General features: G+C 41.9%; 3 protein-coding genes across 10 annotated transcripts in view; 1 reads left to right on the top strand and 2 right to left on the bottom strand.

Annotated features, from left to right (window-relative positions):
* The window catches only part of LOC140325542 (uncharacterized), a 12252-nt gene extending 1851 nt beyond the window's left edge, over positions 1 to 10401 (bottom strand). The window contains exons 1-9 of one of the 3 annotated variants that reach the window (XM_072403431.1): positions 10313 to 10401; positions 6852 to 6902; positions 6518 to 6610; positions 6261 to 6365; positions 5442 to 5546; positions 4363 to 4467; positions 3366 to 3620; positions 831 to 1037; positions 168 to 218 (exon numbers count right to left, since the gene is read on the bottom strand). In XM_072403431.1, the coding sequence (XP_072259532.1) occupies positions 168 to 218; positions 831 to 1037; positions 3366 to 3620; positions 4363 to 4467; positions 5442 to 5546; positions 6261 to 6365; positions 6518 to 6610; positions 6852 to 6894 (964 nt within the window). In that variant the 5' untranslated portion in view covers positions 6895 to 6902; positions 10313 to 10401. Of the gene's footprint in view, positions 1 to 167; positions 219 to 830; positions 1038 to 3365; positions 3621 to 4362; positions 4468 to 5441; positions 5547 to 6260; positions 6366 to 6517; positions 6611 to 6851; positions 6903 to 8744; positions 8858 to 10312 lie in introns of those variants that run through there. The other 2 variants (XM_072403430.1, XM_072403432.1) reach the window with 2 other exon arrangements.
* On the bottom strand, positions 10266 to 27613 carry TMC8 (transmembrane channel like 8). 6 transcript variants are annotated; one of them, XM_072403427.1, is made up of 17 exons: positions 27484 to 27546; positions 24514 to 24543; positions 23774 to 23911; positions 21459 to 21784; positions 20587 to 20724; positions 19422 to 19498; positions 17902 to 18041; positions 17241 to 17388; positions 16568 to 16738; positions 15605 to 15756; positions 15339 to 15459; positions 14914 to 15011; positions 13598 to 13781; positions 12992 to 13122; positions 12287 to 12445; positions 11270 to 11348; positions 10266 to 10408 (listed from the first exon to the last, which is right to left on the bottom strand). In XM_072403427.1, the coding sequence occupies exons 3-17, from the start codon at positions 23887 to 23889 to the stop codon at positions 10316 to 10318; spliced, it is 2133 nt and encodes a 710-aa protein (XP_072259528.1). In that variant the 5' UTR covers positions 23890 to 23911; positions 24514 to 24543; positions 27484 to 27546; the 3' UTR covers positions 10266 to 10315. The 6 variants fall into 6 exon arrangements, with proteins under 6 accessions (XP_072259528.1, XP_072259526.1, XP_072259524.1 ...); XM_072403425.1 differs by having other exon boundaries at positions 27480 to 27517; XM_072403423.1 differs by lacking the exon at positions 24514 to 24543 and having other exon boundaries at positions 27480 to 27613.
* The window catches only part of TMC6 (transmembrane channel like 6), a 38567-nt gene continuing 38381 nt past the window's right edge, over positions 27580 to 27765 (top strand). Inside the window, exon 1 of the mRNA XM_072403422.1 lies at positions 27580 to 27765. The gene's annotated coding sequence lies outside the window, so the exon portion shown is untranslated.

Genomic DNA, 27765 nt, shown 5'->3' with positions numbered 1-27765 from the left:
TGCTTTCAACCTGCACCCGTGCCCAGCAATCAGGAGCCATAAGTCTGCAAAATGCAGCATGCAAGTTACCAGCCATAGGAGATATACTGCATATAGAGGTCACCCATACATGACTGGGGAATATACTGTACAACATCTAAAATATCAGATTTGTATATGAGGCTTACATGCAGCAGAGGACAGAACAGTTGATCCTATTTTGCTTCCTCGGCGGTTGCCTGGAAAGAGAAGAAAACTGACTCATCAGCTGATAAAGGAATTCAAGTCAAAGAAAAGAAAATGATGCTAAAAATAATATAACACAATAAAAATAATATTATTAACATATTTGTTACCAAGTCATTTGTAATTTTTTTCCTTAGAAATCAAATCTCAAACACCTAAGTAATACACATGCCTTGTATCCCATTGGGGAGATTTTCATCTACTTCCTGTACTAAAGATTTTATAGTTTTACTATGAGTAGATGCTAAATTTTATTTGCCGTATCATAATGCAACGAGGATCAAATCATTTACAAAGTGGGATTTGCTCTGTTTTCCTGCAGTACGCGGGAAGCCCCATGATGTATATACACAATACAGGATCATTGGAGGTTCTGCATTGTACTTGAAGACTTCAGAGAGGCTGCAATTGAATGAGCTATACATAGAAATGACTTCTTTATTATAGAAGATATAATTAAGGCATAATTATGTGGAATTATTCTTATCCGCTCTTTCTATCCATTCCTATCAACTGTGGCCCCCAGGCTTGGGCCCGTTGTACCTAATGCCCCTTTTGCCCCAGTTTTTCCCCCTCCATTTATAAGAAATTAGTTTCATACTCACAGAAATGTATTATAAGGATCAATAAAATTAGAACCAGGATAACAGGGCCGCAGACACTTATGATGATCGCGTTCAGGTCCTGCACTGGTTGGGATACCGAGGTCAGGATATGAGTTAGCGAGATCAGGAATTCGGGCCTGGCTTCCCTTTCTTCCTTATCGGGCTTTGCTTTGTCCCCAGGTTTGTCCTCGCTCTCTCGGGTGTCACCTGTATGTGAAATAATTCAAAATTAAAAAACTCTTCATAAGCAGAACATAAAGGAAAAGAAATAGGCTTGCTCTATACCCAATGAAACTCAATAGAAGGCATGTCAGACCTCTTCAAGGAGACCACTGCTTCCCCACAGAGAGCAAGGGTCCCACTATGCAACTATTAGCAGGGGACAAACTTAGACTGGATCTGCTAAAAAAGTGTAAAAAATGAAACACAATTTGCTTTGATGCACCTGAAATGGATTTCACTATTCTCAGCACCTGAAGTGGACCCCTTGCTATGCAACAAATGCAAGAGAATATTAGCATGTGCAGTGTTTTCAATTAGTTTAAATGGGGTTACAGTGCACCAAAAGCTAATATGAACCCCCCCAATACACCCCGACACACAGATGGCGCCCTTCAATGAACTGACATGGTGCATTAGTACCTCATCCAAGTTTTTGGCACCGTAACCTACAGCACTGTAAATTATAACACGCCCTAAAATGTGTAATGATGTCCCAGAGCTTACCTTCCAACGCCTCTTGATTTGGAGAGATCGTTCCATCTTCATACCCTCCAACTGCCCCTGATTTGGGGGGACTGGGTCTCTTCATACTTTCCAACTGGCCCAGATTTGGAGGGACTGTCTGTCCTCATACCCCTCAACAGTCCCAGATTTGGAGGTATTGTCCATCGTCTTACCTCCCAACTGTTTTTGATTTGAAGGAACTGTCCCTCTTTATACCCCCAATCGTCCTTAATTTGGAGGCACTGTCCCTCTTTATACTTCCCATCTGCCCCTGATTTGGAGGGACTGTCCATCTTTATATCCCCAACTTCCCCTGATTTGGAGGGACTGTTTCTCGTCATACCCCCAACTGCCCCTGATTTAGAGGGACTGTCCATCTTCATACCCCCAACTGCCCCTGATTTGGAGGGACTGTTTCTCTTCATAGCCCCAACTGCCCCTGATTTGGAGGGACTGTTTCTCGTCGTACCCATAACTGCCCCTGATTTAGAGGGATGTCCATCTTCATACCCCCAACTGCCCCTGATTTGGAGGGAATGTTTCTCGTCATACCCCCAACTGCCCCTGATTTGGAGGGACTGTCCCTCTTCATACTTCCCATCTGCCCATGATTTGGAGGAACTGTCCTTCTTCATACCCCCAACTTCCCCTGATTTAGAGGAACTGTCCTTCTTCATACCCCCCAACTACCCCTGATTTCGAGAGTCTCTATTCATATCTCCCGACTCAATATTTTTAGAAGGACTGTCCTTCTTCATACCTCCTGACTGTTTTAGATTTGGAGGGATTGGAACCACCAATATTTAAGCATTAATTGTTATAGTTTGCATTGTCAGAGTTGTTTCATTTCCCTATAATATAAGTTATTCCCTAAGTTATATTCTGCAGGAGTCAGCAGGTTCACACTTACAGTTGCCTGAACCGGCTCCCCATGCGATTATGGATGGTAAACGCAGGCTTAAGCATATATTTTAGGGACTGTGCATTTACTGTCTCTGGAAACCATTATTGGTGATAGTTTCCAGCCACAGAAGAATGAACAAGCGTTGTTCTGTTCTAAGGAATTCGCAGCGATCCATCCTATTGTCCATTTAGAGATCGGTCAGTATTTTTATGTTGTATTTACATAGCACAGACAAACAACACAGCGCTTTACAAAGTCCATAGTCATGTCACTAACTGTCCCTCGAGCTGCTCGCAATCTAATGTCCCTACCATAGTCATATGTCTAAGGCCAATCATGGCCAGATTATGTTCTGAGACCAATTTTGGGAAAAGCCAATAAACCTACAAACATGCCAGAGAGCATTTACATTTTAGGCAGTGTCCTGGCAAAGGGAAGGGTGCTTGCCATGATGGTGCCTCTATGTAAAGGAATACTGGTCAGACTCTTGCTTGTGCACAGCTTGTGGACATCATTTCATGGTGGACCTCTCATCCAAATACAAGGGTCCACTCATCTTTTAGATCTCTGCTGCATGTTAAAATGTTGGAAAACATTCCTAAATAAAAAAAATTCAAACTGATTGTATTCACCTTGCACCCAGGCATCCGCCCATGGTGCCTCTATCACTAGAAATACAGAGGATCCCAAGTTTTGCACAGTGCAGGATCAATAGGAAAGGAGGAGATTCCCATGTCTTGCAATATGGCACCCAAACACAGCTAAGTAAGGACAGGCTTGGACCTGCTTTGAGGTTGGGATCCCATGGGCACCGTGCCATCCACTCTGGCACTGCAGCACCGGTGCATAAAGAACCGGAGTTTACCAACCAACCCAATCAAGTGTAACAGGACGGTTCTCCTCACCTACAATTCTCAGGGGTTGACTCAGCTTCTCCTCTCCAGACGGAGTTCTTGCTCTGCAATACAGGTTGCTGGATCCCTGCGTTATATTCCACTTGAATAAGGCGGCTTCCCGCCCTTCGACTGTCATACTTTTTACCACTATGTCCCCCTGGATGAGCTCATAGTGGATGACGTGAGGCCCGCGTTCAGAGATACACCGGATGTGAAAGATATTGTGTATGGATTCTATTCTTATGTCTGGCACAGATATGAAGCCTGTGGGTGGAACAGAGAAATGGTTGGGGTCATATTAATACTCAGCTTTGCCAGGTCTTCTCACTGTGACCATGGCATTCGGAGAGTTCCCTTCTTCATATGAGGTTCCTGAATACAAGATCTCATTTACCTTTGTGCCACCAAAACAGGAAGTGAGGTTAAAACTTCCAATGAGGACACAGAGAGAGCTAAAATAATGCTGTGGCCCCTCCCCTGAGGAACTGGGCTGAACTTTTGATGCATTGACTCTGGAGAAGGCAATGAGCACATGCCAATAAAATACCTCCTAATGTACAACACGTGCAAGCCAAGTGCATCGACGCATACAAGTGCACAAAATCCAGGAATGCAAATCCATCAGTATACACAGGGGCCCGAAAAAAATAAGGACGACCTTGGAGATTTGAGGATGGATGAGTGTGCGTGTCCTGATGAGATGTGTATTCTAATTCCTAACAAGCACATGGGAAACTCCTCCATAACTGCACACATTTTGTTTCTTAATAAGTCATTATTGACCAGTTTAAAGAGAACCTGTCACCAACTTAAACATATTGCTAGCAAGACCACAGAAAATTCTTGCTTGCAGTGTCAGTCCATAATTGGTATTACTTTGTAGAAATTTGACAACTCAAGTCAATTGCCTAAGTGGCACTCAGCTGCAGTCTCAGAGTTTCTGGATGTCTCGACATTGTCCTGAAGTTATCTCAGGACAGGGTCCCTATGGTTGGAGATGACTTACCTAAAGTCTCTTGGCTCTTTCCAGGGGTGGATGGTATTTCCTTCTTAGTGACAACTGGGTGTGCTGAAGTGGAGTCACCACCAGTGACATTCCTAGCATGGTGAACTAAAAAGCAAAACCCAGGAGTGTTATGCATAGAAATACTCAGGTAGTATATATAAATATTTATGGGGGGCGGGGGAGGGAGGTTACAGCTACTGACATCAATGGTGGGGGTAATATTGTGGCCACTGACTCCAATAGTCTGGGTATTATTGTGGCCACTGGCTCTAATGGCGTGATTATTATTGTGGCCACTAACACCAGTCGGGAGGGTATTAACGTGGCCACTGACACCAATGCTGGGGGTTATTATTGTGGTGGGGGTAATATTGCGGCCACTGACTCCAATGGTGGCGGTATTATTGTGACCACTGACTCCAATGGTGCGGGTATTATTGTGGCCACTGACTCCAATGGTGGGGGTATTATTGTGGCCACTGACTCCAATAGTGGAGGTTATTGTGGCCAATGGCTCTAATGGCGGGATTATTATTGTAGCCACTAACACCAGTCGGGAGGGTATTAACGTGGCCACTGACACCAATGCTGGGGGTTATTATTGTGGCCTCTGACATTGATTGGCCCACTTTCTCTGGACCTTTCACATCTTCACCTAACCTTTTATGTGGCTGCCAGGTGATGATGAAAGTGGCATGCTAAAGAGTGACCTGATTCGGCCTTGCTGGCATCCCATTCAAGATGGCGGCAGTCTTAGCCTTTTAGATGTCTACACAGTAAGCTTGATTTAATAAAGGTCTCCAAGACTGGAGAAGATAGACTATCATGGGAGACCCTGGGTGACCCATCAAATCTGGAATGGGCAAATGTTTTCAATCCCGGACTAGATTATTTCCATGTTTGCTGGATCATCCAGGTTCTCCCATGATAGCCTATCTTCTCCAGTCTTGGAGAGCGTTTATGAATCAGGCCTATTGGAGGATGTTACAGGAAAGTAACATGCAGAATACACAAGAAATTCACAAATAAAAATAAATGAATTGTCTCAGGACAGGGTCTCCTGGTTGGAGATGACTTACCTGAAGTCTCCTGGATCTTTCCAGGGGTAAATGGTATCTCCTTCTTAGTGACAACTGGGTGCACTGAAGTGGTGTGACCACCAGTGACATCTGTAGAATGGTGCACTAAAAATCAAAATTCAGAAGTGTTATGCATAGAAATACTCAGGTAGTATATTTATATTATATTTTATAGGGGTTTTGGTTTTACAGTTACTGACATCATTGGGGAGGAAGTTATTGTAGCCACTGACATCAATGGTGGGGGTTATTATTGTGGTTATTATTATTGTGGTCACTGATACCAATGGTGGGGGTTAATTATTTTGGTCACTGATACCAATGGTGGGGGTTATTATTGGGGCCACTGACATCAATAGTGGGGGTAATTTTGTGGCCACTGATACCAATGGTGGAGGTTAATATTGTGCTCGCCGACACCAATGGTTGTGTATTGTGGGACGATCGAAAGGTAATACTAAAGAGTGATCAGATTATCTTGGGATTGCTGTTATCCCATTAAAGATGGCAGCACCAAGCCTTTTAGATGTCCATACACAGGGCTTGATTTATTAAATCTCTCCAAGACCCTAGGTAATCCAGCAAACCAGGAATGGGTTTCCTAAAATCCTTAGCTAGTAGTAAGCAAATGTTTTAAATCCTGGACCAGATTATTTCCAGCTTTGGTGGATCATCCAGGTTCTCTCATCATAGTCTATCTTCTCCAGTCTTGGAGAGCTTTTATGAATCAGGCCTATTGGAGGATGTTACAGGAAAGTAGAATACACAAATGAATAAAACATTACTTGTCTCATGGTCTTCTGGTTGGAGGTGACATACCTGAAGTTTCTTGGGTCTTTCCAGGTGTTGCTGGTATCTCCTTGTTAGTGACAACTTGGTGCACTGTAGTGGGGTGACCACCCGTCACATCTTTGGAAAGGTGCTCTAAAAGACAAAACCCAGTAACTCAAGGAACTGAGGCTGTGTGTTTTTTAATTGATTTGATTGGTCAGTACGGGGAACTGACCCGAAACTTGGGATGGCGACAACCTCCGAGCAAAACTAGATAACATTTATTGTAAATTGGCTGCACTCACCTGCAGTTACATTATGGCTCTGCGTATTTCCATGTGTGGTCTGCAAAGCTGCGGGCGATGAATGGTAGACATGCATTTTTGTTGTTTGGTGTTCTATACAAAAAAAGCATGGATTATACGCGGAATAATAACTCACATATCTGACTTTATATTCTAATCCAACATCAGATATACATTTCATGTTAGGTGCAAACAGGATAAGTATTGTGTTACACAGATCTGACCCTGCTGCAACCTTCTACAAAAATGTTATGGCTGGGGACGGATTTCCCACTTGGCCACCTAGACTAATGTATTATTTATATATAACCCTCTGTAAAGGGAAGTCACTTACCTGCATGGGTGGTATCAGTCACGGGAGGTTGTGTGGTACTCATGACAGCAACTAAAGGAAAGTAAACATAAATGTAAGTATAAGCATAAATAATACATTTTAGGCTGTTGTTATGTACCATTTATTCTGCCATATTGTTTGTGGTAGGTCCTATTCTCTCAGGCTATAACTAGACAATAAGGAGCTCACCGGGCAGGACATATAGGCGAATAGAAGAAGATAAAAGCACACTGGGCTATAATTGTGCCAATTTTGAGGGCTTACACCACTCCGGTCCCTGGGTCTGCATGCCAGCTGTGCCCATTACAAGGGGCTTTCACCACCACAGATCCATGGCTCTGCATGCCAGTTATGCCCATTATGAGAGGCTCCCACCACCCCAAGGCCCTGGGTCTACATGCCAGCTGTGTCTTTTACAAAGGGGCTACCACTACCCTAGATTCCTGAGTCTGAATACCAGCTGTGCCCATTATGAAAGGCTCCCATCACCACAGATCCATGGCTCTGCACGCCAGTTGTGCGCATTACAAGGGGCTCCCACCACTCCAGATTCTTGGATCTGCACACCAGATGTGCCCATTATGAGAGGCTCCCAGCACCCCAGAGCCCTGGGTCTGCACACCAGCTGTAACAATTACAAGGTGCTCCCATCGCCACAGATCCATGGCTCTGAATGCCAGTTATGCCAATTATAAAAGGCTCCCATCACCCCAGATGCCTGAGTCTGCATGGCAGATGTGCCAGCTTTGAGGTAATGATTAGCACTGTCGGTGCCGGCTTATTGCCAGTGATTTGACATTTCTACCATCTAATTGGACTTGCCTCCTTTTCATGGTATCGGCACCATAATATACAGCTGAGGACAAATCAAGCCAAAAATCACATGAAAGGGTAAACTACAATTTACCAACCTGTATGTAGAGAATTTTTTTTAAAGGGTCAATCCAACCCAAATGTATATTATGGTATGGTATGGTAATTGGTAAATGCTGGAGTGTAGGGGAGTCTAGTTAGATCCTTGGGCTCCGACCCTCCGTGTGCTGCGCTCCAAGGTTTGTACACCCGCTGTGCCTGTTATGGGGGCCCCTACCATCCCTCAATTGGGTTCCTGGGGTTGTAGACCTGTTGTGCCTATTGTGATGGGTTCCAACCTTGCTAGCGTTGAGTTCCTGGGTCTGCACCCCTTCTGTGTCCATTTTGAGGAGCTCCAACCATCCCTGCATCTGCTGTGCCCATTATGATGGGCTCCTACCATCTGCACCAGGTTTGTACATCTGCTGTGCCCATTATGATGATCTGCTGTGCCCATTATGATGGGCTCCTACCATCTGCACCAGGTTTGTACATCTGCTGTGCCCATTATGAAGGGCTCCTACCATCTGCACCAGGTTTATACATCTGCTGTGCCCATTATGATGGGTTCCAACCATGCTAGCATTGAGTTCCTGGGGTTGTACACATTGTGCCCATTTTGAGGAGCTCCAACCATTCCTGCGCTAAGTTCCTGGATCTTCTCCTTCCATGGACCTGATACCCCCAATGGATGACAGGAACACCCCAAATTCCCTGATAGCCAATCAGTCATTAAGTTCAGGAGATCTGTTGCACGATTCAAGCCAGGAACGTCCTCAATGCACTAGTCCCCACCTATATATAAATCATTACTTTTGGGAGGACTCCCCTTTTTAATTTTGGCAACATTGTACCTTCTCCATTCCACTGATACCAGCAGACAAGAGATACAATGCCGGATTATTTGTTATATAGAAAGTTAAGGATTGATAGTCATCATGCATAAACAGGCGACAAAGGGGTAGATAGAGGGTAATACAGAAGGGGGTAGTGGGGAGCTCTGGGCATGGGGGCTTTACCCAAAAATTAGAAGAGACTTACATGTCATATAGCCAACCAGCAGCAATATTTGCAGCCTCATGACTCCGGGTGGTTGAAGGATCCCCACTTCAATCCTCGTTCTTCTCCCTCTGATGCTGTGTCATGCTCACCACTGTCAGTAAATACCTCCAAACACAGATCTGCCATGTGCGGAGCACTGATAAGCACTGACCGCCCTATCAGTCCTGCCAGCCATGTCTCCCATGCTGAGGGCTCATACATAACAATTGGAAAAGAATTGCCAAGCTCTGGCTTACCCCAAAAAAATGTCACAACCTGCGTTTGTATTGGAACAGATATTATTATATAAAAAAATATTTTTTCCCTGATCTGCATAATCAGAAAACATTACAAATCTGATCTTTAAAGAGAACCTGTCACTGCACAATGCTAACACTTAATTTATTAAATTGTTCAAAAGTAATTTTATTTTGGTTTCCTGCAGGGACAGGCAAGACTTCTGCAGGGAGCTTTAAGAACACAGATTTATATAAAAAAACACTATACTGTAAAATAAGGAAAAAAAATGTATTATTTGCTTTTTATATAGCATAACTGCATACCCTTATTGCAAAATAAAGGCTTTACATATTTTTGAAATAAAAAATATAGAAGAGGCTCATCAATTCAAGATGGTTGCAGTACAGCTGTGCAGCTTCTGTCTGCATGACAGCCTGGTGTCATAATTGTAGAACAATTGCAAAAAATATATAAGGACTCCAAAGAACAGATATTTCTTTTATGTCAATGACTTTAGGATAATGGATTATAAAATTATATGATAATACAATTTCCCTAAATTAGCAATGTATTGTTGGGTCCTTCCTGATTGGATGGGCTTTTTAGGGGGCTTCTCATCTTATTTAACACTCATTGCATCTTCTACTTAAATTGTAAATTCGTTGGGGCAGGGTCTTTTTCTCCTCCTGTGTCACTGTCTGTATTTGTCTGTCATTTGCAACCCCTATTTAATGTACAGCGCTGCGTAATATGTTGGCGTTATATAAATCCTGTTTTTTATTATTAATCCTTTTATTATTATCAATAAAATAATTATTGATAAAATATTTAGTATTGTAATCATCGCCATCTAGTGGTGAGAAAGCTAACTGCAGCAACTGAATTGTTTGCCAATACACAGTCATTTCTGCTCTGGAAAAGAAATTACAAACATTTCACAAACTTCAACAATTGGGATGTATATTTTAGCCATGTGACTATTATTTCCAAATCTAATTGGATGAAGCTTAAAATAACTGAAAACAGGGACCCTATTCTTGCATGTAAGCTTTGTAAATTGAGATAATGTTTTTGGTATATCTCAAAAGGGGATATAGCTCACTTTAACATTTCTTCTCACTTCCTGTTGTGTCTTCAGCACAGGAAGTGATTGTAAATGTTTAGAATGGGTCTCAGATGGTGAAACCCAAAATCTTTACTTCTGCTATGAAGCTCTATAGAGCTCATTGGCTGGACAGCAAGGCATTGCATGGTTTGGAAATAAAGAATGAGACATTTAAATAAAAAAAAAAAATCTTTAGTGAGCTACTATGCAATTATACACACACACGTTACAAAGAATGAAGTTCATTTTCTGCTTCCTGGCTGCAGCCGTCTTCTGCCTCTTTCAGTCTTCGTACCAGAAATTTTCTATCTTCAATTTGCTAAACAGACAAAGAAATATTGACAATCGTTATATTGATTGTAGCAAATCTACAGCTGGCAATAGGTTTTGCACCAATCCAGTGGTGGATGTAGCCAACAGTAGGTGCAGATCTGACTTGGGGCCCCCCCTATTGGACTGACTTAGGGGACCCTATGGGGGTCTTTGCTCGCTGTGGGTCTGGGATCCTTGGCAGAAACACATTTTGCACCTTTTTATGTCGCCTATGCTTCAATCTGGTAATACAGAAACAATTTCTACTGCTTTTTAAGATAAGGGGACAGACTCAGCTATATTGCTTTGCAGAGCAGAATCAGTCTAACACTGTCATTGTGATGACAGGAGGGGAGATCACACAGATTATTATTAAACAGTATTTATATAGCGAAAACATATTACGCAGCACTGTACAAAGACCATAGTCATGTCTCTAGCTTTCCTTCAAAGGAGCTCACAGTCTAATGTCCCTACCATAGTCATATGTCATTAATACAGTCTAAGGTCAATTTGGGGGGGAGTTAGATTATAACTGCATGTTTATGGAATGTGGGAGGAAACCCACACAAACACGGGAAGAACCTGCAAACTCCATGCAGATAGTGTCCTGGCCGAGGTTCGAACCTGGGACCCAGAGTGCTAACGACTAAGCCACCTCACTGCCTACGGATGACCTCATAAATTTGCCACTTTTATTGTCCAATCACAAGCTGGAGATGGGTCAGTGACCAAGCTGTACTGTCTGCTAGGGGAACCTGTGGCATGGTTGTACATTGGGCTGTATGTCCATATGGGTTTTATTAGCCTGGAAGAAATAAGATCAGTTGGATCTATAAGAATCTATTCTGATTTCATCTCTGCTTACATTGGACAAAAGATCCCTCAGCTGCTCCACATCCTTTTCATTTTGGTGCACACGGGATGCAAGGGAAGTGAGTGTGAGACTGCAAGACATGGAAAACCGAGAAGATTAGTTGGATCATGTAAATCACAGGCTTAAACATTCACAGACTAGGAGTGATAAAGGCACAGAAACAAATCTGCATGTCACTATTATTATAATAATAAAGAACAAAATGTTATATAGTGCAGAATAGCAATCGCTTGATGTGGTGACTGCTTTAGTTTTCAATTTTCAAGTTTTTACTTGGTGATCCTGCCAGTTACACATTCCTTTTCACTTTAGATACTGTATGTTGGAGCAGCATTGTCGCACTAAGCATGAAGTTTGTTAGGACAACAGAACGCCTTTCCTAATCCTTTAGCTTAAAGAGGGAGGATGGTCTGCAGTCCACAGAGGAGAAATGTCCCGGGTTGATAGCAGTGCTTGCGATTTCAGGCCTGGTTCACATATGTGCAGCCTTGTGCTGTGCTGGGAGGTAAGGAAGCCCACATGGCAGCTCACATGGCAGTGCATGAGAAGAAGTGGTTTGGGTACCATTGCAATGTACCTTCATTAGGGTATTATTCAGAATAAAGTCACCAATGTTTGTTACATTCTGGGCCACCATTGGGGCAGGACAAGGGGTACTTCTGTACCTGGCCCAGATCCAGATTGATTTTTGCAATGCTGGAACTTTTAAACATGCAAAGTAGGAGGGGGGGTCCAGGAAGTATACCTAGTATAAGGCCCAAAAATTTCTGATGGTGGTCCTGCATGCTTTACCATATATGCATTGCTGCACCACACAGGTAAACCTGACCTCAATGCAGCAGAGGTAAAGGAATTTTAGACTCACTGCAGGATTAATAGGTATCCTCTTGTAACTGCTGGGGATGAGCATGCATTGGTGGAAAGCACAACATATATCATTTCACCTTTTATAATGTATTTATTATTATATTTATTTTGCCCTGATATACATTTATAAATGGAACTCACCAGAGTACAAACAGCAGGGTGTAGGCGCTGGTCTCGGATGTTGCATATCTCAGTACAGCCAGGGCTTCGGGGGGCAGCACTGAGCGAGTGCTGTTCTGAACGGCCTCCCAGGGAGTGGTGTAGTCAGCAAAGGGGCCACAGGAGTGAGATGGACGGATACTGTTGGAGTTTTATAGGAGAGGGAGAATTAAAAGGGACAATCCATCAGTTCAAAGAAACAAGTGCTCATACTACTTATACCAGGACTCATACCAAGGCCAGATTTACCATAGGCACAGTGGGCCTTCACCTATATGCTGTTGGGTTTAGGAAGGTTACCTAGTATAGAGCTCAGACATCATACCAGGACTCATTCCAAGGCTAGATTGGTGGGCCTCAGGGGTGTACATGTAAAAAAAGAAGAAGGGGAACGCTACTATCGATGGTAAGCAAGCATGTGCATCATTGTCATGTAAACTCCTCATTCCCGAAAAAAGTGAGGACACGGCATGCCCACGCGTCCCAACCCCACTACAGCCCTGGTGGGCCTTCACCTATAGGCTGCTTATAGGGGGGTTCAGGAAAGTTACTTAATATGGAGCTCAGAAGTTTCTGATGGCGGTCCTGTGTACTTCAATGTGCTGTCATGTAGTATCTTGCTCATATACACCCCACACAATGCTCACACTCACACCTCCACCCCGTTCCCAAAATCTCTTCTCTCACCTTGTCACTAGATAAAGCAAAGGCAGGAAAACCGTCATGAGGCCCAAGAGAAGAACAAAGCAAAAAATAATCCTCAACGTGGATGCTCGGTACAATTTCTTGGACACGTCACACAGGTGATACAGAGAATACTATGGATAGAGCAGCAAAATAAAACAATTAATATATATTAGTAATGTTCCATGCATATTTTAAATTATTATTGCGATGCGTTGATAGGAACAGATAGCCCAGCCTCCTTAATATGAAAAGAATGGGTTCAATGCCACCATCAGAAATTTCCAGGCCCATACTGGATAAACTATCTGAGCTCCCGTCCACCATGACTGAAAGTCAAAGCATTGCAAAGTCATTGAACAAGGCCTGGTACAGAAGAATCTCTTATTCCGCCCATTACCAATGGTGGCCCTGAGGAAGCCTACAACACATTGCTTATAGTCCAACATGTGATATTGGCGCATTTCTCCCCTCGCAATACCCAGCTTTCCATGCTCTTTGTTTGACAATAATTTGCATTCAGTTCTACCCAAATCCATTGACTCCCCATAGATAGTTTGGTTGACAAATCGTACCCAGGCTTGTCCAATCCTTATTAAACAGAATTACCTTTTTAATATAGAAGGTGATGAAGATAAAAACGAGGTTGAGAAGTGGAAGTAACGGAACGTAGAACATTCCGCCCATCACCAATGTCTGACTGTACACCGTGTCCAGGACGTTCTGGGAGAGCCGAAACTTTTCTTTGCCGAGCCAACGAAGAAAACAGAACCGTGACTTGGAAACCAGGAATCTGGCAAAGTAGAAGGTTATTGGTTGGAGAGACTGTAGAAAAATTTACAAACACATGGAGATTTGATCCCTAGCATTATCAAAATGCAGATGTATTCTAGATATGGAAAGAGTTTGGTAAGGAATTTTCATTAATTCAGCCAACAACCCCAAAGCAGAAAAAGGTCCCAATGTAGCTAGCAGTAGTTACATTCATCTGTTCTTGTTGAAGATCTTTTGTAGCTAATCAAGCCACTTCATCAATTTTACCATTGTAATGAAAATACCCCAGAATTTATATCACCGTATAAAGCCATTTTAGTATTTATACCCCAGTGATATAACAACAATTTACACCTTCAATCATGTAATTTGGAGGTTTTACACTAATGCCGACTTCCTGACACCAAGGATATAACTAGAAAAGGGCACAAATTTCAAACCCCCAAGTCTTGAACAATTACCATTTACATCTACACCCCACTCCCCCATTTACCATAGTGACACAGAAGATGTTTATTGTCCAAGACCAGGAGGTATTAAATTTATGGGAACACCATGTTAAAGTAAAATAATCCTTTACTTGGTGCCAGGAAGTCTCCATAAATGTTAAACCTTCAAATTACATGATTTAAGATGTGACTTGTTGTCAGGTCCCAGAGTAGAGATGCTAAAATGGTATTATATGTGACTACAAATATAATTTTTCCTTACAATGGTAGAAATGGTTTGGCAATGAAATGTCTTCAACAATACGGGAACAAGTCCAGTTCAATGTGACCTACTACAGTACAACTTGCTATACGATGACTGGGATAAACAAGAACCCCATATATTTCAAATGTACGATGTAGAACAAAAGTATTACAATTATTATGGGGCATTGGGATGCATTGGGGTATATTCGGCCATTTTCTACCCACCTTCCCCTCCTATTTCCCATCCCTTTCATTGCTGAATGGTCACTGGGGTGAAAACTACATTTCCTGGACTCATTATTGGGTCCCTGTGCAGAACTGACTTGAGGTCCCCCTCCCAAACAGGGGCCCTTGTTGGCTTAGGAGGGGCAGGGGTCATTTGTCCACCCCTGCTTACACTGCCTAACCCAACCCAGTGATCAGAGGATCTAAGTGTAGATGCCCATTGTTCACTACCTGCGGGGTAGCTGGATAAGTAGGAACTCCATCAGCAGTTCGAGAAAATGGAACACAGAGAGCTTGTAGAATTCCTGCCCCAGCGACGTCTCCCAGCACTGTACAAAGAAGGAAAGGACATATCTGCTGAGAGCAAAATAGGAAACAAATTCAAGAGCAACTTGCAAGGAGGAGCATTAACAATACAAAATCCATGTCTGAACTGCGGCTTCTTCATTTTATTTTTCAACTTTAATAGGCTGATGGGTCATTTTCAGGTACAAGGTGCTTGGATGTAAAGGCTGCAACTTTTGTGTCTTTTTTATCTGCCGAAAGTTTGGATTTAAGATAAAATACTCTGGAATGCAGACAGAGAGTTGTGATGTCTCTTGCTTTAGATCGGTGATTGGCAAAATTTGCTTTTGCAAAAAGAATTCTTGCATTACCTTGAATTGAGAGTTGTAGCCACAGGTTTTACAGGGCTCCAGACTGCCTCCTAGACACAAAATCTTCTGGCCAAGTGAAAAGAAGAAAATTCCCAGAGTTCCAAGCCTGAGAAAGACACACCTGGCCAAGAAAAAAAAAAGATGGTACATACCTGTGAGTGATGGAAAGGTAGTCCAGAGATGGAGGTTGGGGTGATGTGAATGGTGGGAGATGCATGGCCATAAAATGGACTTAACCTTAATCTTTGATCATTTTTATGACTGACCTGATCAGGGTGAGGGCGATCTCAGTACGAGGTGAATGACCCTCAAACTTCACCAGCAGCATAAAGAACTGGGGCAATATTAGGAGAACCAGTGAGATGACAATAGGGGCAAGATATTGAATCACCAGTCCCGCAACTAGACTGCCTGACTTCTGTAGAAAGAAGAATAGTTACATATCTATGTTAAAAAGACACACGTCCATTATATCTAACCTTAAAAAAAGAAATCAGAGAACTAAAATTAAAACACCCCATGACCCCAGAACCATAAACACGTATTGATCCAGAGAAAGGCAAAACACGCTTAGGAAGCATGGGCTTTCTTAAGTTCCATAATTTCTTGGGGAAACAACTTGGATTAGCTCTCTTTTATTTATTTTTCTTTTAAAACAAAAGAGCACCTCGTTCCCTGAAGTCAATAGGAGACTGGCCATGTCAGAAATATAACTAGAAATAGGTGAAGCTCTAGCAGAACTTTGAATGGATCCTACAACGGAACCTTGAATGCTCTTCAAGATACAAGGATGGTAGCCCACAATTGCTTTTGGTGGTGTTGAGCGGGATGGCAATGACACTGGCAATCCTACAACCCAGTCCCATTCTGATGACCCCAAAGTTCTAGGGCCCTATGTTTGTTGTATTGAGGTTGATAGTTACACCACTTATTGCATGTTAGTCTTTGATCTACCAGGCCACCTAGATCCTTCTCCATCACTGATGTATCTAGTCTTGCTCCACCAAACTAGTTTGCAGCACTAAATGAAGAGTTGCATCTTTCAGAAGAATCTTAAGACTCTAACACTTCCAGTAAGAGTTCTGCACTTGAAGCCTGAATTTGCACATTGGCCCTAGGGCAAACATGTAATTAGGGGTACCCAACGTAAAGGACCATCCAGTAACTGCTTCATGTGAAATTTAGGGTAACAGACCAATTTTAACTTTACACTTTTATGTAGTACTCACCTCCTGATAATCCTGAGAGATGCCAGTTGCAATATAAATGCAATAGAATCCACTAGCCATCATTGCCAGGATGAGGCAGTTCAGTAAGACTCGCAAGATAAGAACACGTATCCTTTCACTAGTAGATATTTGTGTGTTCCGCCAAAACCAAAGCTCTTCTGCCAGGTGGGACTGAAAAGAAGAAAAAATTGGAACCAAAAATTACCCAATAATTGAGCTTTTATTATAGTAACCAAGTAGATTTTACCCCTCTGCTGTCAGTTTATTTACAATATAACAAGAAGCAAGTCAGCAATTATGGTAGCGCAATGTCACTTCTACAGCATGCGAGACACACCGACAGAAAACGCTGGACAAGGATTCAACTTCTTCAACATAAGGCACCAGCTCAACTACATGCATCCAATTGGAATGCATAATTGGTTAGCATAATGACTCTTATGGAACAGTTACCATCAGTTGGGCAAACCAGGTTTCTATAGGGGGCTCCAAGACTTTCCTAGAGCTGCCTAAAGTTTCCTCCTCATCCTTCTAACTCCCATCCTCATGTTATTCGGTTTGTCCAACCTTCAGAACCTTTAAAAAGCCCATAAAACCCACATTTTCAAACTTGCATACCTTTAAACCCGTTCTAACCTTCATTTGTTTAGTACAAGATTCCCATAATGCTCACCTTTAAGTCAATGCTGAGACTTCTTTGTTTTAGCACCGATGTCCCAGCTCCTTGCACACAGAAATCCCAACCTGCAAACACTCGAATGCTGATTGGAGTCCGATAGTCTCGGGTCCGAATTCGTCTTTGTGTTATGCCTTTCACTGTGCTGGGTTGGACACAAACAGAAGTTTGAAGTGCAAAAGTGAGTAGGTCAGAACAACAACCTACTATATTGATTGGTGGCACTTTGCGTTATCCTATAACCCTATAAACCGGGCTACACAAGGACAGATAAAGGGGGGGTATGTCCATTCCCACCCAATTCCCAATATACCCAACGCTCTCTGTTCTGCATCCCTACATTGACTTTCTTTCAAGCAAAACAGGTTTTCTTCCTTGTTTCCAAAAGCCATTTCCTTACACAAAGTGTATGTGCAGGCTCTTGGGAGTCAAGGTTGCGGACAGAGTGAATTCTGTAGTCGAACAGGACAAGTTGATTTAGTTTTTAGGGTCTGTTTGGATTTGAAGGAGGAGGTGGAGGTTTTATGTTAAATTTGGCCTTTAACTTCCCCAATCATATGCGAAAAACCCAACCACCTAACTTGTGCCACAAGACCAAGAATGTCCTATTTATCTGCCCCAATGTGCTATTGGCAATGTTATTTATAAAGAATCTTACCACTGCAGAAGTCCAAGACTGCAGACAGACAAGAAGATAAGAGGGGTGAGCAGGTAAGCCACACGGGTGTTAAATGAAGATTCTGCGCCCGTCATTTCACTGTAATATCCATAGAAAAGGTAAGTGTCCTCCATGACACCCTGAATGATGAAAGATAATACAAGCATTTACTGTATATAGGATTTAATCTTACAGACTCCACATAAAAAACAGTACAAAATACATGACGGCTGCAGCAAACACAACAGCAAAAAAATGCACCAGCAGCAAGTCAAGGTGGGCAGCCTGGCAGCTTTGGTGTTTGTCAGAGGACTAGTGGGTTGGTTATGTTTTAGAACCTTGGTTATATACAACACTTGGTTATATACAACATTTTTCAGGTCTTACAACCCAAGCTTTACCTTTGCAACTTCCAAGTAAACCTACAATTAGGAGGAGCTGTACAACACTTAAAACATTGGGCTCTTTGCAATCTCGGCTGCCATTGTGGAGATAGTCCTCACAGTATATTTGTAACTGCATAGTAAAAACTTTGTACATAAACTTCCTGGAACAAGCTTGTTGAAACTGAAATGTCTTAGTGTTCCTTATCTCAAAGCTTGTTCCAGGTCACAACATCCAGAGAACACACAATCTGAAAAGAAGCGCTCAGCAAGTGTGGCCTACATGGTTCTCCCACCATGTCAGATGATCCAAAAGATTGCACCTCAATGACATACAGATAGGGCAAGGGTAAGAAAAAGTGTTCCATGCTTTTAGAAGCAACGGTCTTCCAAAACCCACCATTCTCAACCAAGGTTCTGTAAACCCTAACATTCCCCCTGAGCTTGCCTTAATCTTTGACTGATTGACCTCTAGTTTGATGCTCCGCCATAGTTCCATAGCCAACAGCACTTGGCAAAGCAAGCAACAAGTCAACAATTATATTTTAGCTGTCTGTAAGGGTGGCTTTTGGACCACCACTGTAAGTGTTTCATTGATCCCACCTATGCAGTAGACATTTTCTCATGAACCCTGATGGACTGGTTTCTACAAGAGTTCCCCAGGACCTAAAAATTATTTAAGTTTCCTCTAGGATAGGAAGGTTGAGTAAGACTGGTCTGAATTGAGGACACCATGGTGAAACAATGGTGGTACAACACAATGAGATGTTTAACTAAAGATTTGTGAAGGTACAAAGTCTTGGGAGATCTAGCAGGGTTGCCTTCTGTCTACTCCTATGGTTGTCTTCCACCCTAAACGTTTATGACTGCACAGATCCTGAAAAGTCCCAAAGCCTTTATTATCATTGAATTAAAATGTATTTTTGTACAGGTGTTTCATGCAGCATCTCAGATGGGTCTGCAAATTTTTATAGAATTCCAATCTCCTTATTAACCACCAATGCCTACCGAAAAAGTTGCTGAATACTTCCAGGTGCCTAGGATTATTGGACATCCAAGAGTGTTTTGACAATTGATAAATGCCCATCTGAACTTAGTTATAGCATGGGTGTATATTAATTTTAATATGTAACTCACTGTTCCAGAGAATATGTCCAATAGAACATTATGTCGGGATCTGTTGGGTGAAGAAGTTGAGTTTCCACAAGTTGCTGCTGAGAAGAAAATTAAATAAAAGAACAGTAATAAAATAAAGGGAACAGTGGAACCCAGGGTTTTCAAAGATTTTCAGATAAAGTAAGTAATGCCAGCCCCAAACACGAAATAATTACAAAGACAGAGATAAAATAGACAAAGAGGGGCTTTTTATGGCACTAAACCATGCAGTTTTACTAGAAAATGAAATAAACACAGTAACAAATTAGTTAACCAGTGGTGATGCTAGACAGAGTACAAACTCAATGAGTAAGCGTATTAGATTCAAGTGATAAGGATGTATGTGGTCATCTCTGTTCTGACGCGTTTCACTGTTTGGCTTCCTCAGGGGAGGTAGAGACTTACATTTGGTAAATTAATCATTATTGCAGAGGATTGATACTGTGGGAGATGATATGTATTGATCAGGGGTGTAGTCATATAAAAAAAGAAAATGGGGCACAGTTCTATCCATGGGGAGTGCGCATGCACATCTTTGTATGTAAACCTGCCTGCACACTACGCCCCAGCCTATGTGTCACTCAGGAAACTTCCCCCAGGGTGTCATCATGATACCACAACCCGGCCACTCTCCCATCGCAGGCTCAGACATTGGATGAGAGAGTGGCAGGTTGTGTTCAGAAAGACAACCCGCCCACCGCCCTGAGCCTGCAATTCCATATGGGAGACGTGGTCCACGGGCTCTGGCCCGTGCACCTCCCCCCAGCGGGGTCCTTCTCCTGACCCTGCCGAGGGGGCAGACCGACCATAACCACGGACCACCAAATAATTATTTGCAAGAGTGGGCACGCGTGCCCATTGCCGAAAAATGTGAGGGCACCCGTGCCCGCCCCACTACACCCCTGGTATTGATATATGAAAATCCAGTGGTATAGATGATTAAGTAAATGAATTATTACGTGGATAGAAAATGGGAATGACTGTTGGGGCTGAGAGCAAGGATGCTGTTTCCAGATGACAGCTTGTGAAAGGACAGTATTAAAATTCTACCATAGAAGACCACATGATCAATGCAATTTATTATGAGAAAGGAGGCTTCTGATTGGCTAACCCACAACAATCTTCTATAAAGAATAGGACCTCCTACCGTGACGATGATCAGTGCCTCTGAGGAACGCCGTAGGAAAGATGACCAGGCTGGTGGTGAGGATAAGTGATGTGAAATTCATCAGCATCAGGAAACGCAAGAAAGAAAAATAGGAGCTGATACTTGAACCAAACTTTCCTGGTGCACGATAGGACAACAAAGATATAATAGGTCATTAGAAGTGACACACAACTCTCAAAGATGTCAATCTTGTACAAATCAATGCAATTTTTTTAAAAATTCTATATTTGCTATATTTTTCAAACAAAATGAAATACCCAAAAGGAATGATTCTCCTATTGGTCAGCTTCATCAAAGGTTCCAAGGAGAGACAGCCTTCTTTGTACTGTTCTCTCTCTTTTTCTTATCTCTTCTCTCTCTCCTTAGCTATCCCTTAGTGCTCTGAGAATCAAAGGCTACATCATATTTGTTTCTATAAGGTTTTTCTTAACTTTACAAAAACATAACTACATAGCAGCTGGAAAATGTCACCTGTAACAATATATGTCTTGTGATGTTAACCCTAAAATTCATTTGTTCCTTAGGGTTGTAGTAGTGTAAATGTTTGATTGTATAGACAAATGTGTTGAATTTCAGTCGCAGGAATGGAAGCTGCTACTTCTGCCTACATCTCAGCCCTGGTTGAGAGGGCAATAAATCTACATTGCCATTATGGATAAGCAACTGCAATAATGGAGACAAATACTGGGACAGATACTGTACTACATATAAGCTAACACACAAGCATGCACATGGCGAGTGGAAACTTCTCTAGCAATATGATTTTCCTGAGCCAGGCAACCGGCAGCCTCAGAAGCAAGGCAGCAGTGGAAGGTTATGTATTTCTCCAAGATCCACCCCAAACCTCTCACCTCTGATGGCAATAAGTGTCCTCTCCCACAACTTCAACGTGCCCAGGATCTGAAGGCTTTTGGCCCAGGCTGGACGTAGACATGAGCCATATTTTGGGGTAAACGGAATCCAGAATCTGGTACTGTGAGTCTCTTGAAGCTTCCTGTGTGAAGAGCAGTCTGCAGTCATGCAAGAACCTTCAGAAATTTTGATGAGAACACCTCTCGAAGATTTCTCTAAAGGCGTCTCAAATGTGGCTCTCGACACGTGACTTCGTCCCAAATTCCCAAACCACCTGAAAATTTCCCTCATCACTCTCAGTGCCTGAAATTTTATGTAGTGGATACTGTAGACAAGACTTTGTGTTAATCACTCTGTTGGATTGTCAGGCTTACAATACATAGGAGGGTGGGGAACCCCTAAGACTTGACGCTTTAAAGAGTTTTTTTGGGGGGTTAAGTGGCTGCTTGCTTCCAATTTCACATAAAACTAATGCTTTTTGGTATCAGCAGTCAGAGGTCAGAACTTCTTAGCTAACTGTCCTTGAAATATGTGACCTGGTTACTTGGTGTTTACTCAATGGCACATGTAGAAATATTTTTGCATATATACTATAACTTTGCAAACTTGCTATACCTCTGAACTTTAGGGTTTCACTTCGTATCCTCATGGTGCAGAAGCTGTCCACCACCCAAGTGACAGTTGCTCTTTGATGTTAAGATCAGAAATTATTGTATCCTGAAACCCTGATCAAATTCTTAGACACTGCTGAATATGCATGGTGACAGTTATACAATCTGTTATTATGTAAAAATGCAGATAGAGACAGAATGAGAGCAATAAAAGACTTCTAACTGTTGTGGGAATGAGCCAAATGTTGTGCACAAACGTGTATAGACTCCAATCAGCCATGTTGAAGAAAGATTGTGCTGTAGAAGTAGTTTGGCTGTGTGTACATGCAGAAAGAACATATCCAGATGTTATGGACTGTAATGGAACTTTGGACTTATGTGATGCTACAAAACACCCGTGCAAGGGTAATCCCATTGCTGAGTGGCTTTGGTGTAAATAAAAGTTGGAGGGAAACCCAAATCTTAAAGTTGACCACTTCAGTCCGTCACAACCCTCCAGTTATAGCTAAAATCTGGAAGAAGCTAGAGCTTGATGACCTAGTCAATTTTTTGGCCATTGAACTTGGATGTAGAGAGTCGGCTCCCCTTATAAAGGCTGATGCTGGGCTCCTAACCACGGAGAAGCATATAGGTCATCAATAGGCATATGGAACATGATACTTATAGGACAAGGAAAGAACATATAGAATCAGATGCTTACAGCACATGGAGAGACATATAGAACCAGAGGCTTGCAAGAAGACATAAAGAAGACATGAAGGGGGGTTTAGAGCCAAATACTTAAGGGAAATAAATAGGGCATATAAGAGCAGATGCTTAAAGGGCATGAAGAAGCAAAGAGGACATGGGGAGGCATATATACATATGATCACATGATCAGATGCTTGTGGGACAAAAAGAGATCATAAAGGATGTAAAGGGGCATTTAAAATCAGATGCTTATAGAACATGAAGGGCATAAAGGACCAGATGGTTAAGTGACAAAAGGAAGCATATAGGACTTGAGGGGGTATTTAGATCCAGATGCTTATAGGACATGAAGGGCCATATTGGACCAGATGCTTGTAGGACATGGAGCGACACATAGGACTGGATAGGTAAAGGACCTAAAGAAGCAAAAAGGATGTAAGAGGGCATTTAGAACCTAATGTTTATAAGAAACAAACCTTACCTTAAGAGACACATAAGACACCTATGAGACAGAAAGGGACATATAGGACCAAATGCTTGCAGGACATGGAGAGGCATATATAGGACCAGATGTTTATAGGACACGAAGAAGCATAAAGGACATGAGGGGGCATTTAGATCCTAATGTTTATAAGAAACAAACCTTACCTTAAGAGACACATAAGACCAGATGGTTATAAGACATGAAGATGCACAAGGGACGTTTGGAACCAGCTCTTTATGGGACATGAAGGGGCATACAAGGCCAGATGCCTCTAGAGAAGGAAAAGTCATAGAACTACATCATTTTTCGCTAGCCCCCTTCCAAGTCCCTAATACCATGGAGGTAAGTGGGTAGGGTAATAATACAGAAAAAGACCAGCATGAGGGAGAAGTATACCACAGGCTTTCATATTCATTTGCAGTGAGCTGTTGGGTTCCTTACCATGGGTAAAGCAAAAAAAAAAATGTTTGTGACATCCTTCATGGTATAAAACATAGAAGGAAAATATGGCAGATTAAACCACACTTACTTCAGATCCCGCTTATCCCTCATGGGGATTGGGTTTTCTCGGAGGTCACTATATTTGACTTTTGCCCTCCATGTCCTTGTTATAGTGTTCCCTTCCTCTGGTGGTTTGTCATTCATTTTACAATCTTGTGTCTATATCCTGTGTAAAGAAAAATGACACAAATATACCCGTAATACCAATTTGGCCTACCAAAATTTCCTTACTCATCATATCATTGGAGCTTGTTGGACCATCCAAACTGTGGGCAATCCATACACTATTCTCAGCTTTCTACAAGATTGTGGGCACATCTCTATATATTTGTGTCCAATTAGCCAAAATAACATTTGTGAGGTCAGCTACTGATGTTTAATGGGAAGATCTGGCCATGAAATCAGTGATCCAAATCCCAAAAGTGTTCACTAGGGTTGAGGCTCGGTCTTGGTGCAAACCACTCAAGTTCCTTTACAGCAATCTGATCAAACCAACCAAAACATTTCCAAACTGTTGCCACAAAAATGGAAACTCTACCAGATGGCTTTGTATGCTTTAGACTTAGTAGTACCTTTCACTGGCGATACCTGAACTTAATCATTTTGTGTGGTGTTCATATACCTAAGGATATATACAATAGGTGTGATGGTCATGTGTGCCCAAACCTATAGCCATTATGTGCACCTTGTTCTATTAGGCTGAAGTTTTGGATGTAGTGTACTGACTTACAGTGCTCAATTGTTATATGATGACATATTGCGTCTTACCAGAGATGGTTCCATGCGTTGCCCTGCAGCCTGTAGAAGAGCACAGAGTTTCCTTTATTTCCAGATGAATTACATTTACTTCGCTTTGCACCTTTCGGACCTCACGGACCACTAAATTGATCATTTTAAATCCCACAGACCATAATTATGAATTGTTTTAAAAAAGATAAATACATTTGTATAATAATGATCTTCCTAATGGTGCTGACGAGGACTGTGGTGGCTCTGATTCATTGATCAGTAAGTGAAGTATTACTATTGTTACTATTATCATTAGTTGCATTATCTTTGGTATAAAGGTCGTCTGGCATTTGCTCTTATGGGGTGACAACTGGTTGGGTTCTTGCATTACCGGTAAAGAGGGTGAGTGTCCCCAAACCACAAGAATATTATTGAGAGTCAAGCCGCTTTTGTTAATAAATTAAACACTACAAACACAAATTTTTGGTTAGCTAACCAGATAATTGTTATATTGTTGTAATATATTATTTAGAAAAGGGGGAACAGCAGGGAATTTAATATGGCTCAAACGTTTATATGTGAATATACAAGGTATTTACAATAGTAGAACAAAGTTACATTTTATAATGCAGGACCCAACCAGTTGTCGCGCCAAAAGAGCAAATACCAGACAACGACCTTAAAGGAAGGATCAATAGATATTTTTATTATAAATGCCAACAATTTACCAAATAAATTGTTAATTGATTTTTAAAATAACTTTCATGTCATAACATATTAATCACCAAGGATTATAATGATTTGGTTTGGATCGGCTTTATTAATGGGTTTGGGCTTTCAATGCAAATTTTGCTTTTTTATAGCAATGTTCAGGTTATATTTAGATGTTTATATGTGTTCATCCTGTGACTTTGTTGTCACCATCAGGAAACCATCCATGTGCAATGATGTGCAGCCGATGATGGACTCGTGCATATAGACAGGAAGTGATAACATCCTTTTCCATGATGTCTGTATTTCTCTAGTGTCATATGGAAGTGCTCAGAGCTAAAACCAGGTATCAAAACGTTTCATGTTTGCAGAAGAGACAAGTATGCACTCTTCTATGGGTATGCCTTGCCTGAAGGACATTATTTTAATAAATGTAATTAGGACAGATGTTTGTCTCAACATATTATTAGGCAGTATGGTGTCAGTTACTGTATAAAATCACCACTGTGAGCTAATCACAAACAAAGCAAAATAAATCTTTATGTGCCCTAGACATTCATTAACTTCTGGAGCAAGCTGTGCTTTGATGTAAAAAGAAACAACTGCAGAGTTTGTCTTGTGTTTAGTAAAAGATTTCTTCTGCAAGTCATGTATATGAATCAGATGTCTCTATTCTGGCATCCAGGACACCCATAGTGCTCCGGTTTTATATAAAAGATCTTCTTTGAGTTGGGTGGGCACGGTACTAGGATGCACCAGCTGGCCGCTTATACCACAACCCACTGGCAGATTAATAGGCACTGCTATGATTACTGCCCATTAATCCTCATTGATGGCTTTACACCAAGGTGTTGCCTCTTTATCATATGGGCAAGTGCCAACCATGGCATATGGCACTCTTACTTCACAGGGGGATATGCTATGTTTGGGTCAACATGAAGAGAACCAGAATCTTACTTACACAAGGCATCTCATGTCTTCCTACCTCCTAACAGGTCATAAAGGGGGTGAGAAGTGTCCCACTGCATGAGGGCCCCGGGTCTTCCTCAGCCAATAGGGTCCCCCACAAGGGCCCCAAGTCAGTTATTATTATTATTATTATTATTATTAATAATAATAAACAGGAGTTATATAGCGCCAACATATTATGCAGCCATGTACATTAAATAGTGGTTGCAAATTACAGACTAATACAGACAGTGATACAAGAGGAAGAGAGGACCCTGCCCTGAAGAGCTTACAATCTAGTAAATTCTCCATAAAGGACCACTATTGCCTACATCTGCCCCCGAGTGTAGCCAGTTGGCATTCTCAATGGCCGGGCCTGTGATACTTGGTGAGACATTTTCTGCACATGTATAGTGATATATTGTATTTTAATTCTAGGGGAAACATTCCCTGGTGGAGGATCAATCACTGCCATGCAAACACATATCCATCAATGGGCCCCTGTTCAGGACTGTCCTGGGGCCCATTGTGGGTAAAAAGGGTACTCATGCACTGGCACGCTTTGTACTTTCCCATATCTGTTGTTGACTTGAAAGATTTGTCTCCAGGGAATGTTTCCATGAATGTCCACTTCTAGCTGTACAATATGTGATTTATCGGGATCAATATATTAATTACCATACATAATAATAATTTTCAATTAATTGCCTGTATTTGGGGTATCATTTCCTTGTTCTATAATATATTACAGCCGATATCATCAATATATCTATGCAAATGTAGAACCGGTGTATCCATTGGATGTTCAGCTCAAAGTGATTTCCTTTTTAATGATTGCATTGTGATTAAATATTGATTGTGACATTGTTAAGATTTGAATTGTAAGCTCTTCGGGTCAGGGTCGTCTCCTCCTGTGTCACTGTTTGTATCTAGTGTACAACGCTCACCAACTGCTTTCTACAAAAACTGGACCCTCTCCATTCAGCTCCCGACATGTTCCACATGTGCAGACAGACTGAAGGTAAACAATCAATAATTGCCAGGCCTGTGATAACTGCAAACATGCAATAAAAGTTAGAAGATTCACTAAGCTTCCCTGGATAAAATATAAAATGTAATGAGCCCAATGCTGAAAGCTTTAGGTGAGGATAGGGATCGGAATTCTTGGTCACAAGACTAATTTTCAATTGTTATTAAACTTATAACAGACACGTTTGATGATAAAGTTCCTTTTTCTGGTCATCATTGTGAATTGAGCCCAATGTGTTGTAATGAGTACAGTTATCAGCCAGGTGACCAGCAACCCCCCAACCTAAATTTACAATGTTATCGGTGCCGATACTCACCCACCTTGTTTGGTGTTTTTCGGAAGCCCTCCACTTCTGTAGTCTTGTGTCACTGATAAGCAAAACTTGCAGATTCAGGCAGGAAGTTGTGCTGCGCATACACTGAGCAGAGAGGAAACCACAAGAAACGTAACGCAGTGTCTGCATCTCCTCCCCAGTACACAAGGAACCGTAAGAGGTCAACAGACCCCAATGATGGCGATCTAGGGTCATAACCGGGTCGCTCTATTATAAAGGAACACAAGGAGATTCTACTATGTGAACACACCGAGACTTCTAACAGCAG

Source organism: Pyxicephalus adspersus, chromosome 3 (genome assembly GCF_032062135.1).
Source record: "Pyxicephalus adspersus chromosome 3, UCB_Pads_2.0, whole genome shotgun sequence".
NCBI lineage: Eukaryota > Metazoa > Chordata > Amphibia > Anura > Pyxicephalidae > Pyxicephalus > Pyxicephalus adspersus.
Note: the sequence above shows the minus strand (reverse complement) of the source record. Positions and strands in the feature narration are given on the sequence as shown.

Excerpts from the sequence above, each read along its gene's own strand:
- TMC8 (XM_072403423.1), bottom strand. The coding sequence starts at position 23,889 with ATGAATGACAAACCACCAGAGGAAGGGAACACTATAACAAGGACATGG. Across the intron at positions 15,757-16,567 it reads TCTCTCAGGATTATCAGGAG|AAGTCAGGCAGTCTAGTTGC; the intron begins GTGAGTACTACA and ends TTCTTTCTACAG. Across the intron at positions 15,012-15,338 it reads GCTACAACTCTCAATTCAAG|TGCTGGGAGACGTCGCTGGG; the intron begins GTAATGCAAGAA and ends TTCTTTGTACAG.